At 32.9% G+C, this 19,645-nt stretch overlaps 2 protein-coding genes and 1 long non-coding RNA gene across 3 annotated transcripts; all 3 read right to left on the bottom strand.

The window, feature by feature from the left end:
• Window positions 1–6,808: 6,808 nt before the first annotated feature.
• On the bottom strand, window positions 6,809–8,387 carry LOC133188696 (receptor-type tyrosine-protein phosphatase epsilon-like). The gene is made up of 4 exons (XM_061324199.1): window positions 8,373–8,387; window positions 7,671–7,819; window positions 7,412–7,547; window positions 6,809–7,004 (listed from the first exon to the last, which is right to left on the bottom strand). Exons 1-4 carry the CDS (start codon window positions 8,385–8,387, stop codon window positions 6,891–6,893), a joined length of 414 nt encoding a protein of 137 aa, XP_061180183.1. The 3' UTR covers window positions 6,809–6,890.
• A 41-nt stretch (window positions 8,388–8,428) lies between these two features.
• On the bottom strand, window positions 8,429–9,021 carry LOC133188996 (uncharacterized). The gene is made up of 3 exons (XR_009721373.1): window positions 8,946–9,021; window positions 8,676–8,746; window positions 8,429–8,557 (listed from the first exon to the last, which is right to left on the bottom strand). It is a non-coding gene; the product is annotated as an uncharacterized LOC133188996 (long non-coding RNA).
• A 2,190-nt stretch (window positions 9,022–11,211) lies between these two features.
• LOC133188695 (tyrosine-protein phosphatase 11-like) lies at window positions 11,212–13,826 on the bottom strand. Its single transcript, XM_061324197.1, has 4 exons — window positions 13,811–13,826; window positions 13,483–13,580; window positions 11,733–11,855; window positions 11,212–11,598 (listed from the first exon to the last, which is right to left on the bottom strand). Exons 1-4 carry the CDS (start codon window positions 13,824–13,826, stop codon window positions 11,443–11,445), a joined length of 393 nt encoding a protein of 130 aa, XP_061180181.1. The 3' UTR covers window positions 11,212–11,442.
• Between the last annotated feature and the right edge of the window lie 5,819 nt (window positions 13,827–19,645).

Genomic DNA, 19,645 nt, shown 5'->3' with positions numbered 1-19,645 from the left:
GGCGTCTGATTTTAGTGCTACATTTCGAACTAAAATGTAGTGTTGTGTTGCACCCGAGGTTTTAGTAATTTCTCCTATCCGTAAAAATGCACAGAATGCCACCAGGAACATAGCTCTTAAAAGTAGTTTTGTGAAGAATGATGGTGTTGTGTGTTCTAAAGCCAGGAGAAGAGATTTTAAAATATTGGGAGTTATGGGAAGCCTAGTATCTGATGATGGTTTAATCTTTTGGAACCCCTGTAGCATTTTCTTTACAATGAAATGTTCTGTGATATCTGTAAATCCCCCTAGCTGAAATGTGAAACTTAACGCGGATACTAAGGTGCGTACTGTGGAGGCAGCTGATCCCTTGAGATAGCGATGGGCAACAAAAGCCGAGAGGTGTTGTAGGGATGGGGGGAGAGGGTATTCCGTAGGAAAGGACAGCTCAACAAACTGTTTATATGATTGGAAAATTGACTTGTAAGCTGAAGTCGTGGATTTGCTGAGCGAACCACGCAGTAACAGGTCAGCAGCTTGACTTAGATCCTTACTAGAGAAAGAGGGACTGGTGTCTGTTCTTTGTCCATATGGGGAAACCTGGTTCTGAATTCTGAGACCTGTAACCGAGAAAGTAAATCTGCAGCTACATTGGCTACTCCTTGAATGTGTTTTGCATGGAAATGAATATTATGTGTGAGGGACAGAATCATCAAACGTCTCATTAGTTGCATAAGTTTATAATCCTTTGATGTATTTTTGTTAATGATTTGAACTACTGCTAAGTTATCTGAGTGAAGCACTACAGTAGAGTCTTTCAATGTAGCCCCCCACATTTCCAAAGCAATTACAATGGGTAAAAACTCACGCACGGAGATGTGGTACTGTAACCAATCAGATGTAAAATGATGAGAGAACCATTTTTTCCCAAATGTACCCCCAAAACCTAAATTGCTAGCATCTGTGAAAAGGTGTAGGGAGGAAGATGAGTGTGTGATGCCAGATGGAAAGAATGCCTTTCCATTGAAATGTTCTAAAAACACCGCCCAAGCTTTAAGATCTGCCCTTGCTTCTGAATTAAGTTTCTTGTGGTGATAGGGCCTTTGGAGGCCAATTGTGAGATTAATAAGCCTTCTTAAGAACGTGCGCCCCGGAGGTACTACGTTGCATGCAAAGTTCAGCATACCAATCAATGATTGGAGCTCCCGAAGCATAGCTGATCTTTTGTTTTGATACTTTTTAATCTATGACTTGAGTTGGTCTAACTTATCCTGTGGTAATCTGACTTCGTAGCGCAATGTGTCAAACTCGAGACCCAAAAATGTTAATTTAGTAGTAGGGTAAACTGTTTTTTCTTTTTTAATTGGAAGGCCTATATCCCTTGCTAAGACATGGAAAGCCAAGAGTGCACTGTAACACTCGGGTGATTGTGGAGGTCCTATGAAGAGAAAATCGTCTAATATATGGACACAGTAGGAAACTGAAAATTTGGAATTTAAAATCCATTGAAGTGCCGTGCTAAATTTTTCAAATAAATTACATGCATAGCTAAGTCCAACCGTAAAATCTTGTCATAATAATAGAGATTGCCCACCATAAAACCCAAGAGTTCAAAATCATCGGGATGTATGGGAATCTGCTTATATGCATTTTCAATATCAGTCTTAGCTAAAAGAGCACCTTTTCCTAATTGTTTTATGATTTCTATAGCTGTTTGGACTGACTGGTATTGCACAGTACAAAATTCTTGTGGGATATGATGGTTAATAGACCCTCCCTCGGGGAAAGACAAATGGTGTATTAATCGGTATTCCCCTGGTGATTTTTTAGGGACTAAGCCTAGTGGAGAGACTTGAATGTTAGGGAAAGGAGGTTCCATAAATGGACCTGCTATGCGAGTATTTTGCAATTCTTGTTGAATTCTCTGTTTCAGGATAGATTCTTTCCCTTGAATAGAAGGCAAATTTGAGGAGAGGCGAAAATGCCTAGGCCCTTGATATGGAATTTTAAAACCAAATTTAAAACCTTCAATTAAAAAGTTTGCCAAAGTGCAGTCATACCCTTCCAAGTAGGCAGCTAGAATAGTGTGTTTTATAGGAGTTGTTATTTTACTGTTTATTTGAGGTGGAGGGCTTGAAGGAGTTTGTGTTGTTGTCCCTGGTGATTTGTTTGGGTTTGTTTTGTTTGAATTTTGGGCAGAGTTTGCGACAATGTTTACCTGCACAGATTTGACAAACATGTGGGTGGGGGCATGCAGACCTTTTAGATCACCCATCGTACACTTACTTCTATGCAACTACTGTATTTCTCTGATATGAAATGAAAGGAAATGACGTAATCCATCAACTAACCAAGGGAAGGAACTCGTCTCTCTACGTCTCCATCACATTAAAAAATAGCACGTTATATGAATATTACGATCAGTTTTTTTCTGTTTCTGATGAAATGGATAACTACACACTCTTTCTACGAGGGCCTTCTGCGGGAACTTTAGGTAAGTAATAAGTAAAATATATGGCTATGAAAGCACTCACATACACGCACAAAGAGAGAGAAAGAGAGAGAGAGAGAGAATTTCTTAGAAGATATGCAGATTAGGAACATAACAATTACTTTAGCTACTCTTTGTTACTGAACCCCCTCTTCTCTCTCTCTCTCTCTCTCTCTCTCTCTCTCTCTCTGTGATAAAAGTTATGCCTTCAATCACTTCATTAATCGTATTTTTTTTTTTTACTGGACTTACAAGTCATACAAAATTTACCGTTATTAAATTCGGTCAATAAGTTTTGAAGATAATATTTCTATACCTTTTCTACCATACAATATTTCCATATCTTTTTGAAATTTTTGGTAAATATAAAGGAAACCTATCGGAAAGCATACAAATTATTATTTATCAAATATTTGCTGTAATATCACTTGTCTGTAAAATAATGAATTTATTTTCATGTCAATTAACAAAAAGAAAGTCAATTAAATCTTCTTAAATATTGAATTATTGTTTTCCTTCCATGTTGCTAATTTTTTTCCCAGAAACCATTACTTTTTTTTGTATTTTCATCTGCCAAACTTTCCCTTGATTTTTCTGTTTTTCATTTCTAAACCGATTATTTAATTGTCTGTTTAATATTTTTCGAAAAATTCCTTTAATTTTATGCTTCTTGTCTTTGAAAATATTCCTTAAATTTTCTGTTTTTCGTCTGTCAAAACAATTCTGAAAATATCAAACATCCTGTCCCACTCGTGAGATAAATTCCATATCCAACTACAAAACATTGAATATCCTCTATTTATCATCTAGGTGACATTTGTTACATAGTCATAAGGACTTCGATTCCAATGGAATGGCCTTCAGTACACGAGATAGAGATAACGATATATGTCGTTCTCAGTGTGCTTCTGGTTTCCGGTTTCAGAGGAAGATGGTGGTTCAGCTGTTGTCGTCTGGCCCTCCTAAATGGCCCCTGGTATTCCAGTTCCTGGTATTTGCCGTGGAATCCCATACTTCGTGATGGCAGAGAGATAAAGGAGACCCTCATGATGATAAAGCCTCACTTAACGTGTTGAATAATGTTCATGATGGGTCCTCTCGATATCCAACTGTAACTGAAGACAAGTGAGATGAAGATGACTTTTGTGTTAATTACGCCTCAATAAGCGTACAAAATGATATCCATGACGTTTCCAAGATATTCTACAGTTACTGATGTCATAGAGATTACGAAGACCCTGATGATCAAAAAGCGTATATAATTGTACTGCTTTTCTCTTAGAACGTGTTATGAATGTATTGGATATGATACTTTATAATGAATAAATTTTCGTCCATTGCACTTTTCAATAAGCATATTTAACTGTATACATTTCCAATAAACTGTTCTGAGTATTTCTGAAAATTGAAGAATATGAGCAAGTTCTTTTCCTTTTTTGGTTCGTCATACACATCTAGAAATCATTTATGTTAGCTTGCACTAAATTGTAAAACAATAATAATTTGTTACCCCTTCAGCGGTCAAAACTGCATTTGGAGTGGTTGAGTATGCAGTAAAACTTCTCTAAACCGGACTGACTGAAATGGCCTGATGAGAAAAGTGACCGGTTTACTGAGAATTTACTATGTAGTGATGGTTTATCATGAGACATATTTGAGAAAAAATGCATTCCAGCAGTATTATGTAGAATTTTAGCTAATGTTGTAACAAACAATACACACAGTCATCTGTATATCAAAAACCAGTTTTCAAGCTAAAAAATGTCTATGGATTAAATATTGAGAAAAAACTAATTGTAGTAGCCATTCTATTAGTCTCTTTAATAGGGTTACATAGATGCACAAGGTAGACACTTTTCACTTTGATGCTGGTTTCTAAGTTCGGCATCTTGTATAATTATCTATCAACATCTAATTAATTATCCTCTTGTACCTAATTTGTACAAGATATAAGACATTCACCTCAAATATTCTCTTATTAGGTATAATAACCACAAATACTGTTAATTCTTTTTAAAAAATCAAATTATAAGTAGAACAGACAAAGGAAGAGTACTTACTTCATCTTTTTATCTGAGCACCATAGATGTACATGTATATCGTTTACATCATTCACAATATTGTTTCAAATTTTTGTGAAAATTAACAATTTAAAAATTTATGTGGAAAATTTCAGTTTTTTTAAATCATGAAATATGTACTTTGATACACATGTGTTTTTCGGTTTCCAAGTCTTCATTTAGCATACAAGTGTAAGGCCGCTTATATCCACTAAAAGTATGATACAACACAAATACCATTTATCATAAGGCATTTGATATCAAGTTATATAATTTATAAGGTTAAATCATGTTTACACAACTTACACTGATCTTTTAGACAAGCCAAGTAATTGTTCACCCCTTTACAGCATGGTTAACAATCTAAAACCCATGAGGTCATTTTCATTTTTTCACAGCTACAAGATTCTAAAAAAACTTTTTAATTTTGTAAAATTGGCCGGTGTTCAGTTTTCAAGGGTCGCCAGTTTTGAAAAAAAATATCTGTAAAAGAATGTTTAGATTTCTGCCGGGACTTTAAAACTCTGCCGATATATAGGGAGGATCAGTTTTCAGGGAATCGATTTTAAGAATTTTCACTGTAAACACCAAGTCAAAATAAAATATGAAAATAAGCGGTATACTGTCTGCTAGAGCTTTAAGGAATTAAAATAATGAGTAATCACTTGCTTGACTGTCATTTACTAGTGAACCTTTATCCATGCTGTTGTTTGATGATAGTGATTGGAAATCTTATTTACAAACTAACGCTATTCCATGCACAAAGGTGTGTTTGTCTTGAAACGTTCGATTAAAAAGACCTCATAATCTTATTAACGTGTTATGATTGATAGATATTTATCACACAATGTACATTATAAAGCTAGGAAACAACGATTTTCAATGATTTTTAGTCTTCTAAAATCAAAAGGCGAAATGCTTGTGTAGTTACAATTAAAATGATTTAATTTAAAATTCTTGAAAATGGGTTACTCTATTCCGTTAATTACATCATGAAAAAATCATTTCGTATTTTCATTCGAATTGCATGTATTCCATTCACTTCTTCTGTTAGAAGAATGGTAGAGGAATATATGATGAAATAAAAAAAAAAAAAATCACGAGTGTGTTTCATAAGCAATTCACAACTTTTTTGTGCTTACATGTATAATGCATAAAAGCAGTTTAAAAACTACAGAAAGTTCTGTATTATTAGGAATGAGAAAATGCTATCAAAATTTTGACAAACTTGTAGCATTTATTGCTGTATTAATGTCGTATAATTATTTATACGACAGTAAAACAAAAAAAAATCATTACTTAACATGTCATATAATTACATATCTAATAATTACACACTATTATTTACATATATTTTACATACATATACACGAGAGAAAACCTAATATTCCATTTGTTGTGGAGAATCATCCCTAATTATCAATATCTGGTGTTATTCACTATTACTACATTTCGTTTCAATGTAAGAATGCAATAAGGAAAGAATCTTTTCGACGAAAGTATTTTTTCACTTCTGTATTTTTTTTCTTAAAATAGATAAATGAGACTTTATTCGTAGTCTTTTTAAAATTGTATAAAAAGGTTTCCTTCCCGAATACAGGTATTTAAATATATTATGTATGTCAATATAATTAACCGAGAAAAAGGGAACAAAGAGAAGATCCTTTTCTGCTTACCTTGTCTCCACCCAAGGTCAATGACGGCAAAGAGAATGAAAAACTAAGCGTAGTATTTCACATTTCGGAGAAAGATAAACATCCCTGTCAGAGCAAAAACAAAAACGAAACAAAACAAAACAAAACAAAAAAAACCCCAGTTACTTCCCTATTGTTGTAAGTCATGAACATGAAACTTCCGTTTCATAAAAAATGGAATTATGAACAATGCACATAATCTATTACGAAATCTTCCATATTTACATAATTCATAAAATATTTGAAAGTTGTATACATATATTTTCAAACAAAAAGTACAGCAATATGTTTTAGAAAGCTAATTAAAATTTGATGAATCAAGTAACTGTGTTCATATACAAAAATAAATTCTTAAATTACACAGATACTGATTTCAGTTCAGTGAAAATATTTTAATAATAATATCTACATATGTTATGCATCTTTTGAATAAATTCGAACCGGGATAAAATTGTGCTTTAATAACGATTCATGCATACATGTATGATGTTTTATGGGGACAGCATAAAAAATCATTAAGATTAAGCTCTTTTTAAACTTGTATCCAATATATGCATATAAACATGTACTCTGGTATCAAGAAAGAAAAAAAGCTTTACTTTAAAGTAGACTTGTAGAATTTTCGTTATTGTTCACAAAGGTAAATAAGATTGCTTTGATTACAGATCACCGAATAAATGATATGAGAGTATTCCTTATAGATCGATATCTAGAGTTTGCATAAACTAATCCATTCTGTATAAAGTCGGCCAAAACATCATTGCAGAATTCGTATTCTTCCTACAACAGAACAAAAGTTATTCTAAGCGCTTCAGAGGAAGAATGCCTCTCGTAACAATGACCTAGTTAGCAAATACAATTTATCACTAAGTCAAATGCTGACGAACGTTTTTCATACTAATTGTTAGGCCATTATTTACAAACAGATTTGTCGACGGATTTTTTCCGCTATTTCCCGATCCTGACAAGGAACACACTGCGGATGTGACAGATCGTCAGGATATGCTTACTCATCAATGGCACCTGATCCCACCTCTGATGTTCAAGAGGTCCGTGTTTGCTCTGCTCCAAAATTTGTATAGTTTAATGGAGTTTTGAGTTTGAATACTGTTCGTTATCTCTATATATTTCAAATAAGAAATATTTTGAAGATTCATTAATCTTACTTTCCTCTCATTTTGACATACCCATGTGGAAATAAATTCTGGCCTTCTTAATTGGAGTAGACGTGTAATTACGAAAATATCCACTTCTCTATCAAGAGATATCTGTTGCACAGCATTGTACACAACACAGAAAGGTCCACAACGTTTTGCACCATCACTGTAAAACAAGAAATGATTTTTCCATTTCTACAGACAAGTTTACATGTATGTGAATAATACTTATGCATTTTGATTAGCTTTATGTAAAAGGATAGGAAAGGCATAAGAATTGTTTAGATACCTCGACAAGACCAAGAGTTTTGAGTCAGACCGTATATTTTCATATCCTATTTCATTTACAACATCAAGCAGCACCTTTCGATTTGAAGAAGACAGTTTTTCTGTCCATGACGTACATTCAATTACTTTCAAATTCATATCAGGACATCCCTGAATAAGATGTTTAACACAATCATGGCTTCATTTTTCTAAAGGAAATAATCAAATATTACATGTGTATTTGCAAAATTGATGTCAAATGTGATATTTTATTGATAAACCTTGCTTTGAAGCACAATATCTCTGATTGTTAAATTTGTTGAAGAGGTCGAGTCAGTTAGTTTTATCTTGAATGATCCAACTGTTTTATTCTTTCCATTAAATGGGAACCATCTCGTGGACTGAAATGAGAGTGTGAATATCTATCTACAACAGAGGATGAAACTCTGCCTTTCAGTCGACTGACTGAATGGTCACTGAAAGGTCTTGAAAGGTGACTGAATGACAGAGCTCTGCCATTCAGTCATCCTTCAGTAAATTTTCAGTCGTCTTTTAGTTAACTGAATGGCAGAGTTTCATCCTGTGGAAATAAAAGAAAGTCACAAAAGGAGCAATTGTTCCTTTTTTCAAAATCATTAGCTGCTATTTTTCTTAAAATGCAATGTTCAAACAATCTGTGGGCATTGATTTTCAAATTAGCCACAAGGATGTCCTTTTTACGTACTTTGGAATTGCACATCTATAAAACATTTTTATACATTTTCTTCTATTTACCGAGGATACGTCTTTAAGAGGGCACGTAAATATCACAATGTAAACACTGAAGTCTTTCAACAGTCGTAGGAAATCTTCTGTGTAGTCAGGAAGTGGATACTGGGCGCTGATGAGACTGTCACTACTCGTGAAAGACTACAAATTAATAAGTTCTTTAGATTTTTTGGAGTGACCAAAGAATACGTTTTTGAAACGATTTCTTTTCATGTTTTGTAGGCTGTTTTCTGAAATGACAAATTAAACACCAAAATACCTGAAGAACAACTGCGTTGCAATGCGTTTCTCTGTCCTTTACGTTTGCAAGCTGACACGCGTATTTCTTCACTGCAAATAAATCACAATTTAAGCATTCATGGCACTTACCAGAGTAAATGTTTATAACAACTGGAAATAAAGAAACCGGGTTTAACAATGTACCTAAATTTTAAATAGATTATTTGTATTTGAAAAGTTAAAAAGAGGTACAGGTATCATACAGATCGACGATGAAAGAGTTTACTTGCAAAAAAGATGTACGTCTTACGTGGTAAAACTGGAGCTGTATCGTTTTCATCAATACTTCCAAGTCCAGTCAAGATATCATCGGAAGTGTACCGATTTCTGAGTCTGATAAGTTCCTTTCAATATAAATGATCACGTTGAAGCTCATTTTTATAATGTCATGAGCATATGATTATGTTTATTATTTTTGTGCAATGTAATATCCTAGATATACATGTATGTTAAAAACCATGTAATGTATTTTTTTATTAACCTGTTTACAAATGAAACACTTAAAGCAGTACCCTTGATAAGGTAGTTTTAACATTATATAATAATTATATACCTCAAATTCGCTGAATAAAGGTGCATCAGATAGATTTCTTCCACAGTTTGCATAGATTGTCTGTTCCTGGTGTTCCTTTAGAAACTCATTTGGTGTTTTACACTTTGATATTCCTTTGAAGGACTCATACAACGCCAGATAGACAATTTTATATTGCTCCTTAAAAGTAAAGCAATTATATTCTAATAGTTGACTAAGTGCTTGTATATTTTTTTAAAACCCGCATTAAAACAGCTTGGAACCTTTTAAAACTTTTCTACTTCACTGTTTTATAGAATATCATAAGAAAATATATTCCTTTCGAAGTTTGGTTTGTTGTGAAATCGTTTGAAATTTTCGAAATGAATAAAAATCATTGGGAAAAGATAAATTTTGAAATATGTTTCCAGAACAACCATCCTTTCCGTACTAGTGGTACGGATATTTCATAAATTTTTTTATACGTGAGACAAGCACCAAATTTGGCACGAAGTTCATTGTCGAGTACCTGATAGGGTAAAATCGTCTTCCCTTCAAGTTAAGGACACTTTTAAAATGGCCACTATAATTTTTCAAAAATGCTTTATTTTTCATATTGTATATTTGGAATTTTTCAAAATTTATTTGCATAATATTTAATCAGAATTTGGATCAGCACACGATGAAAGAGTTATTTCAAAGGTATGTCCACTGCGCATGCGCTAAAGTACTGGTTGTTGTTGTTTTATAGAACCCAAAAGACCTAATCTTTAAAACAGTTACAGCAGCATAGAGAAGTACAAGGTAATTTTTACCGTATTCAAACAAGTAGAGAGATGTGTCGATAAAAAGTGCAGCCCTTGAGAGGATAAATGCAAACAAATTACAGTAAAACACCCTTAAACATGTAACGAAGTGCCAGGGACAGACAATTTTGCTTCCTTATAAACGTAATTCGGTATAACCGTTAAGTTTACAATTTTTGTTTCAAGCTACAGGGAAATAAAAATAACTTCGCTAAAAGCGTCAATTAGTTATAAGCGTGTTCGTTATAAGCGTGCTTTACTCTAGTGGTGAAGATATCAAGACGAGCGAAATTTACTTCATTTGATAGCCATAGTTGACCGTCGTGCATGACTTACTTAATCCTTCTTGAACATAGGGCCGTTCTCTGACCCTGTTTTGAGATGTTTTCCTTGCCTTGGTCCAATTTGTTCCAATTTCATCTACAAGTACATGTAATTTTATACATCTACTTATTTTACAGCTGTAGAATGGATGACCTCTTTTTCAATTACCGAGGGTTCATATCTAGAGGCTCTGTTTGTGGTAAATCTCTTTTTTCTCATTTTTTTTTTTTTTTTGCTTCACATTCTTTGCACATAATCCACACATTGTTTTCCAGTCCTCAATGTCTCTGTTCTTATATCAATTACTCTTTATTTTGTTGCTCATATTGAACACAGTTCATAGTGTTCGTCTTGTTTCCTTCACTTTTTTTGTATTCGGTCCTTTTCCTGAGTAAAGTATTATTTTTTACTCTGGTTTTAGTCTATTAAGTACTTTTTGAAGTGTTTGTTCATCTATCTAGCTGTTTCTCTGGATTTATCGACATTTTTCGTCCCATTTTTTTTTAACATTTTCTGGTTTGGCTTCACTAGTTCATCGAAATTTCGATGACTAAAGATGTTTTAAGAAACAGGACTATCTGACAGATATTTCTACCAAATTTAATGCTTGTCTCCACAAGTGAAATATTTTAGATATTTTGGTGATATTTGATGTTAGCCGCTAAACTGTACTTTTAATACCTCCTATCTAAATCATCTCAGAAGAGACACTTGTCACTATTAAAACAAACACCTCTTCTGATATGTTATCTAAATTGTCCAATCTGTTCCAATTTAATAAACTTTCTACATGTATCTACACTGATGAAATGAAGCCATCATATCTCTTCCTATTTACATTAGGTCCTTTCATATTTATCATAACTCACCCACACTTGTACCATGTTCATCCTGTTCCTTCTCATGGTTTCTACATACTTTGGTACATTAACTTTCCCTGATTTTAAACCTTCTCGATAGAGGGCGTCCAAAGCAATGAAAGTTCCAGTACGTCCTATTCCAGCGCTGGAATTATAATTAGAAAACAAACAAGTTTTACATGTATCAGCTTTTACTGAGAGAGAGAGAGAGAAAGAGAGAGAGAGAGAGAGAGCATTAAGAAATAATTAATGCCTGCAGTGCACAAGAATAAAATTCCCAAGATATGATTCAGAAATCTTCAACACATGGCGATGGAAAGTCACAAGGCAGAGTGGCTCTAGAATATCGTGGTCTGACCATTGTGTGTAATGACACATCATCACCATTAATTCTTTCTGGCCCTGGAATTTGAAAATATTTAATCTGTTAAATTGAAATACTTTTTCAAGAGCAAAGTATATTGCATAATATTTCTAGATTGAGGTTAACGTTAATTGCTGATTAAAAGGCAGATTATCTTTAAAAAGAGACTCACCTTCTTTACATAAATGCGTCTTATTGTATAATTGGCATACACTTTTTCATTCTTAGTACGGATAGTAAAGTGTCCAATTTTCATTATTTTGTTTGTATCTGGCCAGTACTGAGCACATTTAATCTACAATAACACAATACATGTATATTTTAAATCCCCCCGAAAGTACACTACACCTTTTCTTTTTACGTAATATTACATTCATATATATATATATATATATATATATATATATATATATATATATATATATATATATATATATATATATATATATATATATATATATATATATATATACAGGGTTCTCCACATTTCAAAATTTAACCATGGAGGAAGCTGCGCAAAGGCGAAATGTGACCGAAAACACGAATGCGTGTTAGACTTCCTAACCTTCATTAATCAATGATTTATTTCACAAAACTTAACCACTGCAACACAAAAAGTTGAAATAACCAATAATTTTTTTAAGCTAAAAAAATATAAATAAAAATAAAAGAGATTATTTATCTTACTTTACAAATTTACCAAAATTGGCCCATAACTGTAGGAACATTTTGAAGGAATTTCAAAAAAATATTTTGATAGAGTAACCATGGCAACATTATTCAAAAACTGAAATACAGAATTGATGTTGCCTGTTGAATGAAACGTTTTATTAAATATGACTAAAACTGATGAATGGGTGGTAATTTGAAAAAAAAAGTTAACAGACACATAAACGAACAGACGAACGAACACCGACATCCTATCAAAGCCCAAGCTTTTTTAACTGCATGGTCTATGGAAACTTACTGATGGCATACATGGTTAAAATGTAACTTAATATAACCAAGGGCATAAGTTTGACATAACTGTAATATTGCTTTCTCTGTTCTGCTTTTTTTTTCCCTAAATGTTCTTTTTTCTACATATTGCATTTTCGCCGAGTTTCCTCCATTGTTTACTTATCCACGTGCCCCAGTGCTAAAAATAGCGCCACGCTACGTTTCATAAAAACGAGAGGTAACTCTAAAACTAAGACGGCGATTGGCACTTGCGTACATTTTATCAAAAAGTTAATACTTAAAAACAAAGCATGAGGAATTGATTAAATACAAATTTTTAAAGAATAGGAAATTTTGAAAGGGTTAATTTTTTCTGGGCACAGAAACTTGCATCGGATGCGTTGTTATTGCTAGTTATGCCATCTTTTGTAAATCTGTTATCTTATAGTGGACACGTTGGAATTCCCCGAAATTACTTGTGTACAGGATATTTAACTCTCAAGATATTGATCATCAGCTGATTGACTCTCCATTGTCACGCTTCACAGCATTGTTGCCGATCAACGACCGTGTTTGTTTAGCACGGTCCGCTCTCTATCGAGGCATGCGAGGTGCATGGCTGTCGTAGTATAAACACAATTAACTACTCAAGTCATTAAAAAATAAGTGTCAATACTGAAATGCAAAAAAAAAATTTAATCATGGCGGCGGCCGATTTTGACCATGGCGCAGCTCGTTTAACCATGGCGCACATAAATTTAACCATGGCGGGCCGCCATGGTAAAACCCCTTGTGGAGAACCCTGTATATATATATATATATATATATATATATATATATATATATATATATATATATATATATATATATATATATATATATATATATATATATATATATATATATATATAGTCTTTAAAGTGAAATTTTGTTATTAAGATCTTTATAAGATATCACTAAATATAACTACATGTATTTAGTACCTTTACTCCATCAGATAGGGTTGTTAAGCACACAATGACCCTTACGTACTCTTGCCAAACCATGGACCAAAAGTCATATACTGTCTTTTCTTTTGGACCTAAAATAAGAATACAATTTATATTAATACGCAGATTTGTTAACATAATCTAAGCGAAAATCAACGTGAATATAATCGCCTTCAAAAGAGTTGTGATTAACTGCAATATACTCAAGTTTGTTACAATAATTAAGAAAAATTGTGTTTGTTTTGTTAAACGTTCCTTTTGAGGAATTTTCACACATATTGAGACGACACCACTTGCCGCTGGAGGGCTGCAAATTTTATACCTATACTAGGGACCATTAGCAGTGAGGGATATTTTTCGAGCTAGCACCTACTGGACACGGGACCTCGATTAATATCTTATCCGAAAGACCGGTCTCCAAGTCCCGCATTAGGATTCGAACCCGCGACGTAAGGATCAACTCATTACACAATAGCTCTAGAGCAAACGCTCTTACCACCGCGCTACATGTATGCGGGCGACTAAAATGTCAACAGGCAGTATAAATTTAAACATAAAGTCTGTAATACATCCCCCTGTTTCAAATCAAGTTTAGAATATCTTGACGTAAAAATCCATTGTAACGCTATACGAAGGTTGTTCAGAAATTAATGAGACATTATATTATTCTTTTTTGTAATGAACGCTCTTTGTTGAAAATTGGCATATGCGTTTGATAAACACTATGAATTCATAAGAGCAAGGAATGTTTTACATAAAAATGATTTCTTCTTTTCAATGGCATATTAAGGTGTCAAAGGTAGGGGTACCTGGTCCAGTCACAAAATCAGATATTAAAAATATGTAAAACGTACGTTCAAACTCCCGCTGAGTGCAAAATAAGAGCGAATATAAAGTAGATGTGTGTATGTAATTTTTCAGTTTTATTTTGACCTAATTTTGTGCGGGTTGGATAGAATTTCGTTCAGAAATACGAAGATAATGAAATAATTTAAGCACGGTATATAAATTTGATTACAATGACAAAATGAATTTGACGTCGAAACTGTGCAGAGAACGTGATTACTTTTTTTTTGGGGGGGGGGGGCTGTGGAAAACTCTTGTCTAGACTAAGGACATGTTTAAACAATAAAAATGCAAAAAACGTGTCTATTGGTTTGTTTTTAAGGAAGCGTATAAGTGTCATATACCATTTTTTTAATTTGGTTATTTCAACTTAAAAGTTGGCTTTTCCAACTTTTAATCTTGGAATTTCCAAATTTAAAGTTGTTTTTTTTTCAAATTTCAAGTTTTTAATTCCAACTTTAAAGTTGGTAGCTCCAACTTTATTCTTGGCTTTTCCAACATTAAAAGTGGCTTTTCTAACTTCAAAGTTGGTAATTCCAACTTCAAAGTTTGAAATTCCAGCCTTATTGTTGGCTTTTCGAACTTTAATGTTAGTTAGTAATAGTAATTAATAGTAATTAAGGTGGTGATTCCAACTTTATTCTTATTTTGGCTTTTTCAACTTTAATTTGAGCTCTTGTAGCCCTTTTCCTTGGCTTCTTGCCTTTCTTTTAAATTATTACCAGCTTCATTAATGCAAAATGAATACTGAAATGAATAATGAGATAGATTGGTGAGCAATTAATCTGTGTCAATTTATTTTTTTTTTTACCTTCACCTTCCCTATGACTTTACATATAAGTTCCAAATTTTAATAAAAACACTTATATTTCTTTTGATCCATCTTATATAATTACGTAAAGAATACCTTCATACAATCCCTTACATGACCGGATTTCAACAAAACCTATTGAAGAGATCAGTCATACATTTTTTTGTTGTTAAGAGAATAAGCAAATGAGACCAGTATTGAGTGTTTGATATAAAGGGCGAATCTACACTATATTACCGAACATGCTTCAGATTCAACAGAACTAAATGTATCTATTCAATATATGAAAACATAATGAAATAATTCCTTCTTTTTTCATTTAAATTTCATAATTAAATCGCTTCCTTCCATTGTAATTACATGCATAAAACGGCAACACGAGTCTAGCTACAAAGTACGTAGGACTGTTAAGGCGTACTACGAAGAAATCAACGGAATATAAACGTGCATAAATACATACCTTTTTAAACTGAATTTATTTTTGTAAAGCTACTATATTATCTCATGACTTTAATTGAAATAACATTTTATACCAGCTCTGTACGGAATTTAGTTTGGTCACGTTATTTGACAGTCACGTGATAAATTCATGTAATGTGTACTGTATGTAGGTCATAAACAGATTCCAATATCGCAAGGGCATACAATAGTTAGAATTAAAAATATCAGTAATAAATAGTATCAATATAACTTGTAGTTTATGGAAAGTACTGCTGCTTTAAATAGAATTCGCATTTTATTAGTTTAAATTTCAAGTTATTTGGCTCTAGTCGAGATATGTGTGACCTTTACCATTTACTTTATTCATTTATTTAGTAATGCTCTTGATTTCAGGAAAGCAGCAGCACTTTTCAAGTTAAGGCATGTTCCGTTATGCATATTCAAAAAATGGTCAAGATCTTTTAAGTGTATGCCCTTGCGAAAAGGCGATTTAATGAGGCACCTAGGTATGAAACATGCACACCCTGTACACAAAAACACCGTAGAATTAATTCAATGTATTCTCTCCATAGTTTTCAAATAATGGCACTAAACAAGGGTTTCAGATTTGTATTAATGGTGTACCTCAGATTTGTATATAATATTCTGTTTTAAAATAATCTGTTTTTCACTGTGGAAGAATTTCTTGATCCGCCTCTCACTGCACATAAAATGCGTCAAATTTTACCATGATGACGTCATGTCGACAAGTGCATTGCGATCAGTGACTTGTTTATATTGTGCTATTTAGGATTCAACTAGCGACAAAAATGAATGCAGTGGTAAGATTTGATGTAGTCCATCACTCTTATGCAGTTGAAAACCGCAAATTATTTAATTTTCTGTTGTTTTGAGGAACTGCTATATTTGTGTGATGTCACAGTAGACATTTCCCGTGTAAATTATGCCCAACCTCCTTTATGCAGCCTTAACAGAGCTGCGTATCTGAATATTACGCATAAAGCCGTTCAAAGATGGAAAAGCCAATATTAAAGTTGGAATCAACAACTTTAAAGTTGGCTTTTTCAACGTTAAAGTTGGAATTATCAACTTTAAAGTTGAAATAACCAATTTTAAAATTGGAAAAGCCAACTTTAAAAGTGAAAAAGCCAAGATAAAGTTGGAATATCTACTTTAAAGTTCGAAAAGCCAACTGTAAAGTTAGAATTACCAACTTAAAAAAAAATACCTGACACTAATACGCTTCCGTAGTTTTTTTCATAAATACACTGTATTTTTTTTTTATAACAAAAATTTCATCCACAGTTAAAACAAAGACTCCGAATGACCATCAAATAACGTTGACCCATGGTGCAAAAATCGACACTGCGTAATGCTAAGTCAACATGTAATTTGACACATTATGAAATTTATATTGAGGTAACACTAAACATTTTATTTTTTAAATAATCGTTTAAGAAAAGAGAGAATTTGATTTCACCGGGACTTATCTAATTATCCTTTAAATTACACATTTTGGACATTTGTCTCATTTGTTCGTGCTAAAATGTTGACGAATTTGCGCGAATTATTAAGTAAAGGTAAATGTCTCAATAACAAACCTTGTACCTAAAGTGTGAATCAAAGTGATTTTTTACCATCTATTCAGTAATGTACGTTGCGAATATCCGCGTTTTGTCACACATACCTTGAGTAGCTATATACGAAATTTCTTCCTGTGCATCCTGTATATCAATTATAGAAAAAATGTGAATTTAAAAAATGCACAATTAAAAGATGGATAAGAATATTCTGATTCAAAATCATCCTTTGATATTAAGACATCTGTGTGTAAATTATATTTACTGATAATATTCAGGGTTTTTTTTTTTAAGTTTGACTGATTGCAAAGTATAAACATTTGTGAATCACCAATTAATTACCTCGATGAAGTTAGCATTGATGTAGTCAGATTCATTTGGTAATGCTGTCTCAAGAACAACTCGGGAGTGGTCATCTGTTAATGAAAACCTTTTGATATAGAAAAAAAATTACACAGACACAGACACACACACACCCTCACACACACACACACACACACACAGAGAGAGAGAGAGAGAGAGAGAGAGAGAGAGAGAGAGAGAGAGAGATTTTGAAAAAAAAGATTTTGCTTTTTAACCTGAAAGTATACAACTTTTATACTTGCAAGGATAGATAGCTTTGAATCTGTTTTTCTCAATATTCTCCGGTCTCCTGGCCTCGATGTAAGGAAAAAGTTTTCCTTTTGTAATTTGCTAAAACAATATTTTTATTTTAATTTGTTTGATTTCATAACAATATATAAGAATTAAATTAGCAATACTAGTTCCCTACTGGCAAGTGTAATCTGGTTCCTGTTAAAAATTTTAAATGCCACAATTCCGTCAAAAATCATTGAATCGGAACGAATTGCAAACTTCATCTTTAACTTATCAAAGTAAAGTCTTATACCAAAAATCAACTCAATATCTGGGTTAAGAAGAAAATAGCGGAAACCCTTAAAAATTGAAAAGGTCGTAATTCCGTCAAAAATCAATGAACGAAATACAAACTGGATCTGTAACTCATCAAGATACACTCACTTACCAAAAAACAATTCAATATCTGCAAGTTTTGAGGAAAAATGAAAACCTAGTGGGACAGACAAAGGGAGAGAGAGCGGGACAGACGGACGGACGGACAGACGCAGATGGAACCTATAGTGTCCTCCGGTTTAACCGGTAGGGGACTAATAACCATGCTGTTCTCAGGATGATGAGACTGTACAGCAATAAGATTGGTATCAAAGTTATTAATATAAGAGATTGTTAAGTTCACAATTTGTATTCTTATCTTTCTTAATATTAAATATACATTAAGGACCCTCTCTACACCAGTGCAAAATGTTTTTTGTATATTGAGAAAAATATATTGTGTAAAGATGTTAATATTGAGCTCATCTATTTAATTTTTAATATATGGTACGTGCCATTTACCCCCAGGAAAAATGTTCAAACACAACACAGTATCAGTGAATAGAAATCACTGCTGTTACTTCCATAGAGACAATACATGTAAATAACATGTTTTGGCATTTTAAAATGTTAAGAATACTTGAATTAATTACAAAATGAGTAATATACTGTAAATTTCTTTCTTTTCTTTTTTTTTTTAGAATTTAGATCTAAGAGCAGATCACTCTAACTACATAAAAATACCATAGAATCAGAACTCTTTAGTTTGCAGTGTAGAGAGGGTTCTTAAGGAAACCAGAACACGGTGAAATAACTTTATCAAAATTAAAAATAATTCAATATACGAGGGTTTTCCCAGAAACCCCCCCCCCCAAACATTTTCATTGTTTTTCGTTTCACCAATATTACAAAGTTAAAAATTGGTATGTACCTTAATCAACATTAAACAGTCATATTTTGTCATTTTTGAAGTCGAAGTATTAATTTCTTTTTACACACCAGTACTCTAGATCGTACAGTTTCTATGGATTTAATTTTTGTCACATTATATTTCCATATAGCCATTAAATCAAGAGAAACGTAGATGGCAATGCTAATTTTGAAAGTCAAGAAATTGCCCTGCGCAGACCACCGATATTGAACAACCTTTAAAAGCTATTTCTAAATGCATACGACATTCCAACCATATAGTATTTGGTCAAAATAACGAAAATATCATTTCCCAACATTCTGCCAAAAACGAATAATTTTGGTCAGGTAGTTTATGAAATATTTAAAAAGTTCGCTTTTTTCTGGGACAACCCTTGTACATGCACATGAAGAACTCTGAACCTTATAGTGCCAGAAGTGTTTCCCAAATTTTCATTACATACACTATAAAACCCCATTTTTTAAAAATATTTTCTACAATATTGATACATCTCGGCTTTGAAGTGCAAATTATTAAACTTACTTTCTCTCTGCTTCTCTATGCATTCAGTAATTCCAATTTGGGGGCTTTAACCTCACAGAAATTCCATGACAAACAAAAGGGGGAAGGGAGGAGGCCAACAAATCACAAATTCGTTGACAAGCAAACAAAGGTGAC

Source organism: Saccostrea echinata, unplaced genomic scaffold, assembly GCF_033153115.1.
Source record: "Saccostrea echinata isolate AGI-Se365-2 ecotype Australia unplaced genomic scaffold, CSIRO_AGI_Sech_v1 ptg000016l, whole genome shotgun sequence".
Classification (NCBI taxonomy): Eukaryota; Metazoa; Mollusca; class Bivalvia; order Ostreida; family Ostreidae; genus Saccostrea; species Saccostrea echinata.
The sequence above is the reverse complement of the archived record's forward strand: the minus strand, read 5'-3'. Positions and strand labels throughout refer to the sequence as shown.

Excerpts from the sequence above, each read along its gene's own strand:
- LOC133188695 (XM_061324197.1), bottom strand. Across the intron at positions 11,856-13,482 it reads CCCTATCTGATGGAGTAAAG|ATTAAATGTGCTCAGTACTG; the intron begins GTACTAAATACA and ends GTGTTATTGTAG. Across the intron at positions 11,599-11,732 it reads GACGCATTTATGTAAAGAAG|GGCCAGAAAGAATTAATGGT; the intron begins GTGAGTCTCTTT and ends TTCAAATTCCAG.
- LOC133188696 (XM_061324199.1), bottom strand. Across the intron at positions 7,548-7,670 it reads AAACTCTTGGTCTTGTCGAG|TGATGGTGCAAAACGTTGTG; the intron begins GTATCTAAACAA and ends CTTGTTTTACAG. Across the intron at positions 7,005-7,411 it reads CAGAATTTATTTCCACATGG|GAAGAATACGAATTCTGCAA; the intron begins GTATGTCAAAAT and ends GTTCTGTTGTAG.